Source organism: Coffea eugenioides, chromosome 4, assembly GCF_003713205.1.
Source record: "Coffea eugenioides isolate CCC68of chromosome 4, Ceug_1.0, whole genome shotgun sequence".
NCBI lineage: Eukaryota > Viridiplantae > Streptophyta > Magnoliopsida > Gentianales > Rubiaceae > Coffea > Coffea eugenioides.
In genome coordinates, this window is record NC_040038.1 from 15,471,756 (window position 1) to 15,486,195 (window position 14,440).

The following is a 14,440-nucleotide window of genomic DNA, read 5'->3' on the forward strand; positions in this document are numbered from 1 at the left end:
ATCTCCATTTGCGGGGAATAAAAATGAATCGATATTTCACATGAATAATTACAAGAAACCGATAATCGTTTGGCTAAGATGGCACAATAATTAAGAGCGAGAGGTGAAGAAGATCGTGGCCTAGAAGATCCTTGTGTTGGGGTTAAAGTTGAACATGTTAGGAAATGGGGATCATTTAGTTCCAATTAATCTAGTGAAGCACTACTTGTGATCTTTCGTAGTGGGACGATGGGAGTAGAACTTAAGAGTTTGTGCCTTAGAGATGGATGCACTTTTGATAATCACTTGTTCATTTTTGTTTATTGATTTTGACTTGGTATGTACTTTACTTGGCTTGTTTGTGACCTCTTGATTCGTATTATGACTTTTGATATATGTAAAGAATCATGCTTCTAATTCTAAATGTATTTGTAACTTGTATATGCTTTAAGTTCTTCTATGCCTAATTATTCTTTTTCTTACGCCTATAGACTTATATTAAGTATGGCTCGGCAAGGTCAATGAATGGGTTGTGGTGTGGGTTTAGGCAACCCGCACTCTTGAGAAAGACTGATAGCCGGTCTTATGTAATCCAATGGGATCTTAGTGATAGATATGAATCGGAAATGAACGAGAAGATAAGACCTATCAGTGATATAAAAGATTGATCTAGTTGGGTACCTAAAGAGGTTCTCCCCTGTGCAATTTTAATGATTGTTCTACCGTATCTTGTGGTTGGTCATGTGGACATGTTTCAACCTTTTATGAATGTTTGAACTTTCGAAGTATTTCATTGGTTATTTGTGAAGTGACTTGAACTCATTACTTATTCTGCTGTACGTAAAAAAAAACACTTTCTCTCTTAAAAACATTTTCTAGAATATATATTTATTCAAACGCAATTCTTAACTCGAAACTTTGATGAAATTTTTGAAACATCCTTCAATTATATGTTATTTCATTGTATACGCTCTTTGATACCCATGCATTGAGTCGCATGATTAATCTTCTTAAATGTATTTGAGGAATTTGAAATATGTATTAATGACGGTGGCAAAAACATTACCTGAAGTTTCTTACTAAGAAAACTTAGTTTCGGACCATGAAGAAAGGTTTGTATCTTTTAACTCTAATTTTGAAATTGTGAATCGTATTTTGCCACATACATATCCGAAATACATAAAAAAAAAACCCCTCATTTTTGTCTCGCATATTATGATTGACTTGATTTGAACAAAAATTTGAGTGATCATTTGGGACCAAAGAAATCTGGTTATTTCTAAAATTGTTAATTTTAAAGATCGAATGCCAGTAAATGATTTTTGGACAAATTGAGTCGAAGATTTTGGTAAAATTAGTTTTCTATTGAAAATATATTTTCCTATTCGAGTTTCGAACCACCAGATGGAATCATTTAACTAGACCTTTAATTGACCCTAGAGTTGACTGTTTTGTGAAAACCCTATTTTCGTGAGTGGTACAAGTAAACTGTGATTGCTGCCCTATAGTTTGGAGAGTAGGAGTCCTATGAACAAATCAGTGCTTAATTGTTGTGCAAATTATAGAAGCTGTGAATTTTGGTAGATCTAGTAGACCTGACAAATAAGGGATACGATATTATCGTAAGTGTGAATTACGAGGACGAAATTCTTTTAAGGAGGGGAGGTTGTGAGGACCCGAAATTTTCTTGTTTTATTTTATTTTACTGGTTTAATTAATTATTTACTCACACGTTTTCTCCGAATATTTTATTTCAACCTTTTATTGCTCAAATACATGGAATTATGGATCACATGTATTTTAAAAATGACTTGATTCCAAAAGTTATTTTTTTGAAAACTCGTTAAATGAAAATAGTGAATACGTGTTTGGAGACTATAGCCGATTTGAGAATACAATGAGCTTGAAATATTGGAGACTTATACATTAGCCTTGAAATAGGTATTTTTATGTTTAAGTGCTCAAGTGATAGTTAGTTATACTATCATTATAAGAATTTCTTAGAGATTTCAATTTATCGCGTTTAAATCGGGAATACACGTTTTTACGCGCGCGATTAATTGAGTGACTTAACACCATTATTTTTAGACTATTAAGAGTGAATAATAATAGTATGAATGAAAGTGTATTAGAGGTTTAGGGCACTAGTGAAATAAACTCGAGAGGAATCGAGCACGAAACGCCCGCGCCTGTGCGCGGGAGAAAGGGTTGACTTTTGAATTAATTGGAGCCACACATTTTAGCTTCTCTTGGAAGCTTCATTAGAGCCCAAAACACACTCACTTTTGCTCCCATTCCAGCCGTGCACTTCAAGAGAAAAAGAACCAAGTTTCTTCTTCAATTTCTTCTTCAAATCTTCACTAATCCTTCACCAAATCATCTCAAATTTTAACAACATTTTGCTAAACACTTGGAGAGCACTTCAAGCTAGAAAAGGAGGCTGCTCTCACGGTTTTTCTTGAGCAAATAAGGACCGAAATTTCTGCCTTAATCATCTAAGTAAGTAAGTGATGATCGACCTTCAAAATCTTAATTTATGGAAGTTGTATTGCACATATAACCTCATATATTCATGTGGGTAGCTTTATTTATGTTGAATTTTGGTGAGTGGGCTCCATGAACTCTCACAATTTCTTGATGGACTGATTTGTTGCGTTTTGATGTTATTAATGTTGGATTAGCGATTAATCTAGTGGAAATAGGTTGTATTGTTGAAGGAAAGTTCAAAGGAAGTGAAGAAGGAATTTTTCCATTCCTGCCCCTGTCCATGCCATGGCCCTTAGGGCAATTTTTCGTGGTTCTAATGACTTTTTTTTGAGGTATATATGTAATATAGGTTGTGTAGAAAGTTTCATCAAAAAATTACGTGATTTGGTTGGCCAAATGTTGTGATTTCGAAAGTTCCTTCAAAACTGGAAGTTTTCCCGTATTGCACAGGCAGTGTTTTTCAAACAGCTATAACTTTTTGCTCCGACGTCAAAATCGCGTGCTGTTTGCGGCACTAGAAAGTAAACATTCTCAGTTTTCCAATGGTATAAAGTCTATGTCCAGATTCCACCTGAGTGAACCGTACCACTCATTTGAACATGACTATCCTGTTTCGCTGGTTCACTGGAGTCCACGTCTTAAGCTGCAACTTGATGCTCAAAGATAAGCTAGTTGTGGACAGATTTTAAAAATGATTTCTTCTGAGAAATTGTAACCTTATGAATGGAGTTTTCAACGCCACCAACTACGCTCAATTCCAAGTTGAATTGAGTGAGATATCGCTAAATTACAGACCTAGATTTTTGCTTGAAAATCCTCTTTTGGCTAGTTAAATGGCCTAGCTTGATTTGGGACTTGTTGTTTTGGAAAATTTGATGTCCAACATCTACCAAACTTTATATTAGATGTTCCTTGGACTTTGTTTCACAAATAAACCAGATTTGGTTTGGTTGCATTGGACAAAATGTTTAAAAAGGAAAGAAGAGCTAGAAGATAGTTTTGCCTTGGAAAATTTCTTGAACTTTGATGGTTTAGTTAACTACCTTCCCGTGTGAATTTTCAAATGAAATTTGATGGAGGAGTATTCCTCATATGGAGGTTTAATTGTGCAAAATTTGGTGATATTCTAAGACCATTTTGACATGCAAATGATGTCCCAAAATTGCTCTTCGAATCTGGAAAACTTTTCCTTTTCTCTTAGCCGAATGGCCAATCTTGACTTGGGACTTGTTATTTCGAAATTTTTGGTGTTAGTCACCTAAGAAAATGTATTTTGAATGTTACTTAGACATTTTCTACACAAATGAACCATGTTTGAAAATATTTCATTAGCCAAATGATTTGGAAAAGGGAAATGGTAGCACAAGGCAGCTTTGCCTTGAAAATATAGAAACTTTCGTGACTTTGTTAACCAACTTCCCGTACGTATTTTTCCATGAAATTTGACAAAGAAATACCCCTTATATGGTAATATAATACTTCCAAATTCGGTGCCATTCCGAATCCGTTTCAATGTTTAACCAAAGTCCCAAAGTTTGTGATTTGAACCTGGAAATTGCCTAAACGTTTCGATTTTTCAGCAACTTTGAGCTACTATATCTTGGTGCTCAAAACTCCAATTCTTGTTCTGCTTGTTATGTTTTAAACTTTGTTTGTGACTCTAATTGAGTTCCAAATTTCAGAGGCTGGTTCACATTGTGTGAATTTTACTGAATTTCCAAACTTTACCGAAAACCAACCCCGAAACTGTCTTGCAAGCCAAAACAGCAACTTTGAGACAAATTTTGAATACCATCCGTTTGGAATCATGGAAAAGTGTCTTCTAGAAACTTTTAGTATTTTGGAAGTAGTTTCCAATGGTACCAAGTTTTCCAATTTTGGACTGATAGAAAGTGAGATCTGATTTTTTAAAGTTTGCTTGCCGAATCTGAAATTTCCGAATTTAAAGGAAATTGAGGGTTTCAAGCTCTCCATTTTCCTCCGATATTGCTAGACCGTTTTACACTTGATTTCAAAGGCGAAAATCTGATTTCTCTTGTGCTTTTGAAACCCACTTCCGAGTCTCGATTATAAATAATTAAGGCTCAATTCATGAATTCTCCTTAGATTGTACACTGGTACAACTTTCTTTGATACGTAGGGATTCTAAGTGATAGTATATAATAATTGGTGGTTATTTACTTAGGCGCTCAAGGAGACCTTCAAGAGGAACTCGAAGTGGACGCCTAAACACTTGTTTGAGTACTTACTCACTTGTTTTGAATAAGTGAGTGTTCCATATAGGAGTACATAATTTGAATAAATCCATGACATGCTTATTCCATGATCATTAAGTGTCAAATGCTATATGTCAAGTATTTACCACACTCATACATATTTAAGTAAGGTATACTTGAATTACTCAACATGAAATACTTGAATTGTATATTTACGTGAAGTGTTTAAATGATTAATTATGTTATGGCTGCATAAGTCGGTTGGAGTGAATCTCCTCGACTCTTAAGTGGTAAAAGTGGGAAATGGCCAATGCCGGCCTATTAAAATGGCAAATATCTGCCAATTAACCGTAATTACTTACCGTAAACCGTTAACCGTTAATCGTAATTACTTACCGTTTACCAATCTACTTGATTACCTACTTACGTGATTACCTGCTTACTTGATTACCTGACTATTTGATTACTTGATTATCGTAAATTATTTGTTCATATGAAATTACCACATATTGCTTATGTGTTTATGTGTTAAATGTTACTAATAATTGCTCATAGAAAATTATCCACCATGTTAAGGTGAGTGTGTACTTTATCTCACTCGATCTACTAACATGATAAATTTTTACCGTTCATCGATTTATTTGATTACTTGTGCATGTTGTAAGTTCTAAACTGAGTTGGGCCCTGCCCTTGGTTACTAACCTACTCGAGCCAGGACTGGGATCGGTCAGGTAGGTTGGAACCTTGGGCCACCGTTTCGGTATACTCGAGTACTACCACTGAAGGGATATAGTGATGGCCAGACAAACCGAGGGGATTCGAAAGTTATAAGGTGCAGATGACCGACATGGTTCCACTGGAACACCGTATCCTTCAATATATGTTTATTTTGCATAGAGATAACTATTTCATGCAAATGTACCAACGTGCAAATCTTGTGTCATACCTGTGACACGCTCAAATTACTCGTACCATGATAATTGTCTCATGTTAATGTGTCATACCTGTGACATGTTCAAATTACTCGTACCATGATAATTGTCTCATGTTAATGTGTCATACCTGTGACACGCTCAAATTACTCGTACCATGATAGTTGTCTCATGTTAATGTGTCATACCTGTGACATGTTCAAATTACTCGTACCATGATAATTGTCTCATGTTAATGTGTCATACCTGTGACACGCTCAAATTACTCGTACCATGATAATTATCTCATGTTAATGTGTCATACCTGTGACACGCTCAAATTACTCGTACGATGATAATTGTCTCAAATTACTCGTACCATGATATTGTCTCATGTTAATGTATCATACCTGTGACATGTTCAAATTACTCGTACCATGATAATTGTTTCATGTTAATGTGTCATACCTTTGACATGTTCAAATTACTCGTATCATGATAATTGTCTAATGTTAATGTGTCATGCCTGTGATATGCTCAAAGTGCTCGTATAATGATAATTGTCTCATGTTCGTGAACCGACGTGCAATCCGAACCATACATGTGGTATGCTCAATTACTTGATTTATTAGAACTGCTAGAGTGTTTTGGAACCTCACTAGGCTGTGTAGCTCATCCCACGTTTTTGTTTTCTTTAACAGGGTTCGAGACCAAGAGTGCTCGTGAATTGTACTAGATAGTTTTCTTTTGAAAATTTAATATTGTATTATAGTGGATGGTTATAGTACATATTCCTTTGGGTTGTACTTAAGCTTGAAACCTAAATAATTGTAAGTGTGAAATATTTTGGAGTATTTTAATTATGTATTGAAGTTATTTGAAGTATTCCGAGTTTTTGAATTGTGGATTGTACAGAGTCCTGGTGACAGTTGGACAGGCGTCCCACCGATACCCTTGGGAGAAGTGGGGGCGTCACACTAGCTCATGTAGTGGAGCACCAGGGTTAAAACCCTCAACCTCAACCTGTAAACGCTAATCCTGGCAACCACGTTGAGAGCGAGGATAGAGCTCTCGAAAGGTTTCAGAAGTTTTCCCCACCCAAGTTTATCGGCGGGCCAGATCCTCATGAGGCCGAGAGATGGTTGGTAAAGATGGTGGACATCTTTGCTGCATTACATTATACGGAGGAGAGGCAGGTGATTTTCGTTGTCTTTCAACTGGAAGAGACGGCCCGTTCTTGGTGAAACGTCATACGGTAAAAGTGGGAACGGGAACAAATACCAAGGACGTGGGTAAATTTCACGAGGGAATTCAGCGCCAAATTTTTTCCTCCTTTGGTTCAGGAAAGGAAAGAAGACGAGTTTATTCGATTTCACCAGGGGGCTCAGGCCGTAGCTGAGTACGAAAGCCAATTCACTTGCCTATCCAAATTTGCCCTCGAGCTAATCATGATCAAACAACGAAGGATAAGGCGCTTTGTTCAGGGCCTGAACGTGAAAATTCAGAAGAATCTCGCGGTGGCCCAAATTAATGTTTTTAGTGAGGCCGTGGAGAAGGGTCAACGGGTGGAAAGCGCCAGGCTTCAAGTGAGGAACTTTCAAGCTAAAAAACGAGGATTTCCTGGTAGTAGTTCAGGGCGGAGGGATAAGAGTATCCCTCCCAAGTTTGGACGGGGAGCCGAAGGTGGAAGGCAGCCGGGAGTATCGAGAGGGGCTCAGTCAAGAGGTGGCCAAGTTGGGCGAGGCCAAAGAGAAAATTTCCAGGGGGGTTCAGCTTTAGCATCCCGCGGTCCTTGTGGACATTGTGGGAAACCAAACCACACAAAGGACAATTGCTGGAGGAAGGAAGGAAAATGTTTACGCTGTGGGAATGCAGACCACCAACTTGCCACTTGTCCGGTTCTAAAACGAGATGGAAGGGGGAGCCAACAACCGCCGAGGACCAATTCTGGATCGGTTAAGAGGGAAGGGACTAAACCCAAGGTATCGGCTCGAGTGTACTCACTCGAGTCACAACAGGTCCCTGACTCTTCCGAAGTTGTAAAAGGTACGATCCCTGTATTCCACCGATTTGCAAAGGTCTTAGTAGATCCAGGTGCCACCCATCCTTTGTTAACCCCAATTTCATGTGTGGTATTGATATAAAACCTGCTAGTTTACCTTATGACCTAGAAGTCAGTACCCCTACGGGGGATCATCGTTTGATTACTAGTATGGTTTATAAGGATTGCGAAATTTGGGTAGGAGAAAGGAAATTGTTAGGGGATTTGATAAACCTGTCTATTAAGGGACATGATGTAATCTTGGGCATAGACTGATTAGCCAGGTATAATGTCCAACTTGATTGTAAGAAGAAGGTGGTAGAATTCCGCATTCCTGGGAAGGCTACTTTGAGGCTTGATATAAGGAGTAGGTTGGCCTCATCTGCCTTGATCTCGAGCATTCGGGCTAGAAAACTGCTAAGTAGAGGGGCGCAAGGGTTCTTAACCTTTCTAATCAATACCTCCACCGATAAATTGAAGGTAGAGGATGTGCACATAGTAAAGAAATATCCAGATGTATTTCCTGATGAGTTAGTAGCTCTATCTCCGGAGAGAGAGATAGAATTTAAAATTGATTTGTTACCGGGGACGTCACCTATCTCTAAAACCCCATACCGAATGGCACCTGCTGAGTTTAAGGAGTTGAAATTGTAGTTACAAGACCTTTTGGAGCGGGGTTTCATTCGAGAAAGTGGGTCTCCTTGGGGAGCCCCTGTGTTGTTTGTGAAGAAAAAGGACGGGAGTCTACGGATCTGTATAGGCTATCGGGGGCTGAATAATGTAACGGTTAAAAATAAATATCCACTGCCCCATATTGACGAGTTGTTTGACCAGTTGCAATGAGCAGTGGTCTTCTCAAAACTAGATTTTCGCCAGGGGTATTACCAATTGTTGATTAGGAAGGAGGATATACCAAAAACTGCTTTCAATTCAAGATATGGGCACTATGAATTTGCAGTCATGCCCTTTGGACTGACCAATGTCCCTGCTGCCTTCATGGATCTGATGCATAGGATTTTTAAGTCCTATCTAGATCGATTTGTAGTTGTCTTTATTGATGACATTCTGGTCTACTCAAAGACTCGGGAGGAACATGAACAGCACTTAAGAATCGTTTTACAAACCCTAAGAGAGCATCAGTTGTACACCAAGTTTAGTAAGTGCGAGTTTTCACTGGAGAAAATTTCTTTCTTAGGGCACGTAATTTTCCAAGAGGGTATCTCGGTTGACCCAGCGAAAGTAGAGGCCGTGACTGATTGGAAGAGGCCAAAAAATCCCACGGAGATTCGTAGTTTTCTAGGGTTGGCTGGATACTATAGGCATTTCATTAAAGACTTTTCCAAACTGCCCGGTCCTTTAACCAACTTGACGAAGAAACATGGTCATTTCATATGGGATGCTAGGTGTGACGCGAGTTTTCAAGAGCTAAAGAAAAGATTAACCATGGCACCGATTTTAGCTTTACCTAACGGAATAGACGGTTTTACCGTTTATGCTGACGCTTCACGGGAAGGTTTGGGATGTGTGCTGATGCAAAACCAGAACGTGATATCTTTTGCCTCTAGAAAGTTGAAACCCCATGAGCAGAACTATCCAACCCACGACCTGAAGTTAGCTGCGGTTGTTTTCGCTCTGAAAAAGTGGAGGCACTATCTATACGGGGTAACTTTTGAGATTTACTCAGACTATAAGAGCCTTAGATATCTCTTCTCACAGAAGGAATTGAACATGAGGCAGCGACGGTGGATGGAATTTCTGGAGGATTACGACTGCACTATCAACTATCATCCAGGGAAAGCTAACGTGGTGGCGGATGCCTTAAGTCGGAAGGCTCGAGTGGCAGGGTTAATGATTAAGGAGTGGGATCTATTAGAATCAGTTTGTAAGTGGAAACCCTATCTTGGAAGTTATAAGGTGATTTTTGGTAATGTTAAGGTAACATCCACACTACTGGAGTGAATTAAAGAAGCTCAGAAGGAAGATGCTATGGTACGGAAGTGGGGAGAGAAAGTGGAAAAAGGAGAATTGGCTGATTTCAAGTTTAGTCCCGAGGGAGTTTTGAAATATCGAAACCGAGTGGTGGTGCCCAAAGATGAAATGTTAAAGAATGAGATCTTAGAGGAAGCTCATCGGTCCAAGTATACGATCCATCCGGGTAGTAGCAAGATGTACTAGGACCTAAAAGGAGTCTATTGGTAGGACAACATGAAGAAGAAAATTGCTCAATACGTACGAAAATGTCTCATCTGTCAACAAGTTAAGGCGGAACATAAAAAATCATCTGGCTTGTTACAACCTCTCGAGATACCCGAATGGAAGTGGGAAAACATTAAAATGGACTTCGTTTCGGGTTTGCCACGAACGCAACGAGGACATGATGTCGTTTGGGTGATCGTCGATCGGTTAACCAAATCGGCCCATTTCTTGCCGGTAAACATGAAATATTTCATGGATAAATTGACTCAGGTGTACATGGACGAGATCGTAAGACTACTTGGAGTTCCTGTGAGTATCGTTTCGGATAGAGATCCCCGCTTTGTATCTAGGTTTTGGCAGAAATTCCAAGAGACTTTGGGGACTAAACTCAACCTAAATACCACTTATCATCTCCAAACGAATGGACAGTCGAAGCGAACAATTCAAACTCTCGAGGATATGTTAAGGACCTATATTCTGGATTTTGGGGGCAACTGGGGTCAACATATGACCTTAGTAGAGTTTGCTTACAATAACAGTTACCATTCGTCAATTCAAATGGCCCCATACGAAGCGCTTTATGGGAGGAAGTGTCGGTCACCGATCTATTGGGATGAAGTCGGCGAGAGGAAGGTGCTAGATCCAACAACTATTCCATGGATGGAGGATACACGAGAAAAAGTCAAGTTGATACGACAAAAACTCCAAACAGCTCAAAGCCGACAAAAGAGCTACGCGAACAATCGAAGAAAAGATCTAGAGTTCGAAGTTGGGGACCGTGTTTTTCTTAAGGTTACCCCGTTACGAAGTGTCACGGTGGGTAGAGGAAAGAAACTTCAACCGAGGTTCGTCGGACCTTTCAAGATTCTTCAAAGAGTTGGTAAAGTAGCGCATCGACTTGAACTACCATCAAGTCTATCCAGAATTCACGATGTCTTCCACGTCTCGATACTTAAGAAGTATTATCCCGACTCGTCTCACATCTTACAACCGGAGGAAGTTGAGATAGATGAGTCACTCACCTACGAAGAGAAACCTGTACAGTTGCTTGACCGAAAGATTAAGGAGCCGAGAAACAAACAAATTCCTTTGGTGAAGATCTTGTGGAGAAATCATGGGATAGAAGAGGCTACCTGGGAGGTGGAAGAAGAAATGCAAAAGAAATACCCCGAACTGTTTGTGAATCCAGATGAGAAATTTCGAGAACGAAATTCTTTTAAGGGGGAGAAAGTGTGAGAACCCGAAAATTTTCTTGTTTTCTAGGTTTTATTTTATTTAATTGCACGCCTTTCAATATTTTCTTTATTAGAAAAATTTTCTCGATAATTTTTATGAGTAAATATAATTTTTAAATCATTTTTCTAGTATAAGTTAGTTCATGAGATTTTAGGAGTGTATATTGGACGTGGGACCCGCTAGTGCGGTACTGTGACAGCCTCACCTTACCCTAAGGCGAACCAAAGGGGTCGGCGGACTGCCTGCCCAGCTCTCGCCGGGACTCAATCATACCTCCATCAAAATCGGAATAAAACTACAAGAATCAAGACGAAATGGAAGGGCCGCCGCCTCGCAGGATCTAACCAAGTACATGTACACTTTGTTTGCCATGAAAGAATGTACATTTCCGAATATATATATCACATAAACATGAGGAAACATTTTAAATATACATATTAGTAAGTTTACAAATCCAAAAGGAAACATTGTATTAAGATACATTTAGGGTTTCCAAGTTGTCGAGGAGCTATACCAAGAGAACAAAAGACTTTCTAACTAACTCAACTCATTTCTCAAAATATTGCAGTTCCAAAAGATGGTTCCCTGTAAGGAAAACAAGGATAACGGAACGGGGTGAGCTGAAAGCTCAATGAGGTACCAACAGTATAAATAGTAGAATTCATAAGAAAGCACTTAGAGGCATATATTCACATCAAATACGAGGAAAGAATGAACATCACAGTGTAAAGGATACAGGTGGCTCTCAGGAGCCAAATCCCCGTTGCCATACTTGATCCAGCCTCGTTGACCCTCCGTCAACGTTCAAATAAAGGAACTAGTCCAGTAGAACACCACTTTAACTCCAAAACCCCGTTCACCAAACATACTCCTTACCGGGCCTGAACGTCAAACAGGAACAGGAATGGTAATACTCGAGTATACCGAAATCAAGAGTCTCAATACCCAAAGATTCTCCCAGGAACAGGTACCCATGGATTGTCAATTATCTCGACCAAGCCCTCGCTGGCTCGATTTAATTAACTCCCCATGAGGTTGAACTCAGGTTTAACAGGAAGGTCGTTGGATACACTTCCAAACGACATCATAACAAGTGCAAGTAACAAGTACAAGTAATAGATTCCAGTTCATTCATTACAAGCAACAGAACGAGTGTGATAAAGTACACCCTCGTCTCATACAAGATAAACAGTCAGGAAAGACATTCAAGTAGCAATTTGCAAGTACAGAAAACCAGTTTAGCAATAATTCAGGAGAGTGGTACACTCACCTGATCAAACAAGGATAATTTCAAAAGTTTCCTTCCCAAGTACGGCTTTACTCGCCGGCACCTCCTAGAACAATCAAGGCAAACACTTAAAATTGGACTCCAAGACCTAATAAATGGAATTCGCAAGTAAAGCTCGATTACAAGTCGGGTGCCTATCCAAATAAACCATTAATGTAAAGCGAAGAGGTGACTTTGGAGTGAAAAGATAACAATTAGTCCTAAAGACATGAACAACCTCAAAACTCTACCTATAATGATTGACCAACTCCAAATTTGAAGTAGAAAATGAAAGTAAGGTCAATACTAGGAAAACAGGATTTTCCAGTTTCGCGCAACCCTATATGAAAAATCATATCTCAAGTTTTGTAAGTCCAAAATTAATAAAAGTTATACCATGGGAAAATACATTCAAAGGGCTATAACTTTCTAGAAAACACCATCATAAGATTCAGAACGGAAGTCAGTCAAATTTAAGCCTCAAGTGGCTGCTTTATCCAGTGGTAGACAGAACAGGTACAATATTCCAGTCAACTTTGAAAAATCACCGTAAATCGTACAGATAGAAATAGGGTCTAAGATTTACACGGTTTATAGCCCTATGAATCTAATTTAAAACACAACAAATGGAACTCAATTCTGACATTCCTACATCAAGATATAGCAAATTCCCCGAGACTATGCAGAAGTTCCACGAAAATTTTGACAGCATTTCCCTTGTCTCTCTTTACTTTCCAACCAAACCTCAACACCCACAAATCACAAGCTATCAAACACCTTTAATTAGAGCCACCATAAGGCTCGAATATGAGTCATAAACCGAATCCACATATCACTAGAGTAAAATCATATGGAACGTATAAGTGCAAAATCAAACTAGGACATAGGCGGAAACGAAGTTTGGGTTGGAAAACAAAAGGCAGATTTGCTGTTGCTTAGCGGAATTAACACAACTGAAGCTATCCTTGTCGGATTAAGGTGTAATTTACACCATTTATAAGCTAAGAGAAAGGGATACAATGTTAAAGAAGGCCACTCAGTCCAGTTTGTAGTGCAACTAGGTCAAAAGTTCAATGTACCAAACCAGAACCGCATAAACTGGTTAACGAACTGTATTCTGGTTAAATAACCATAATTCAGGCTACCAAAGTCCAATTCAAGTGATTCCAAATCCATCCGAAAGCTAAGATACCAGGATACATTTCTTAAGAACACATCAACAACCAAATCAGTAGTATTCCCAATCAAATTAACCAATTACCAAAGCTGATTATCAGTTTTGGACAGAAACAGAGCAGTAGGGGTATTTCAGTCGTTTCACAAGTTACGTTACTCCGATTGGCCTGAAATTTTGTAAGAAACTATAAAACATCATTCCCTACAACTTTTATGTTTTAACTTAAGGCTAATTCGGCCTCTAACTAGGTGTAACAGTACCGGGCAGAATTGGGGAAAAATAAAACCCTAATTCCGAAATTTCCTTCCAAAGGGGAAATTTTCCGCAAATAGCCACAATTTACGCACTATAGCTTCATTTTAAACCATTCCCAACCATCATCCATGGCCACACAATATTAAACATATAAAAAAAGAAAAATTATGAATAAAAATAAAAATTTCACAATCTCTATCAAAAGTCATGAAATAACCCACAAAATCACCTAACTAGCCACCATAAGTCATGAATTAGCCATTATTGGAACCATACAAGGAAGCTTTACACACCATACCTTGATACCTCCCAAAAGGTTGTAGCTTAGGTCTCTTGCTTCCCAAACAACTCCACCAACTTCCTCAAACCTATCTAGCTAAGGGTTTTTATGGAGTAATCTCAAGATTAATTGGTTGAATTGCAAGATTGAGCAAGATTGAGAGCAAAAGTGTTGAAGGTTTCTTTTCTATTTTCCCTAGAGAGAGCCGGCCAAAGAAGCTTGAAATAAGAATAATTTTTGGGTCAATTTTGATATATGGTAAAGGTAAAGTTAAATGGTCAAAGTCCAAGGGTAAATAGAATGGTGACACTTGTCACCTTTTAAGCTTAAACTTATCCTCTTGTCTCTCCAATACTAATCCATCTAGGTAACCTCTAATTATCTCTTAGCACCTA

General features: G+C 38.7%; 1 protein-coding gene across 1 annotated transcript; it reads left to right on the forward strand.

Annotated features, from left to right (window-relative positions):
• Window positions 1-6,744: 6,744 nt before the first annotated feature.
• On the forward strand, window positions 6,745-7,737 carry LOC113769124. The gene is made up of 2 exons (XM_027313599.1): window positions 6,745-6,789; window positions 6,937-7,737. The coding sequence occupies exons 1-2, from the start codon at window positions 6,745-6,747 to the stop codon at window positions 7,735-7,737; spliced, it is 846 nt and encodes a 281-aa protein (XP_027169400.1).
• Window positions 7,738-14,440: the final 6,703 nt, after the last annotated feature.

What these genes read in the sequence shown, in the direction of transcription:
- LOC113769124 (XM_027313599.1), top strand. Translation starts at nt 6,745, where the DNA reads ATGGTGGACATCTTTGCTGCATTACATTATACGGAGGAGAGGCAG. An exon ending in ATTATACGGAGGAGAGGCAG is followed by an intron (nt 6,790 to 6,936) that starts GTGATTTTCGTT and finishes CCTTTGGTTCAG; the next exon opens with GAAAGGAAAGAAGACGAGTT.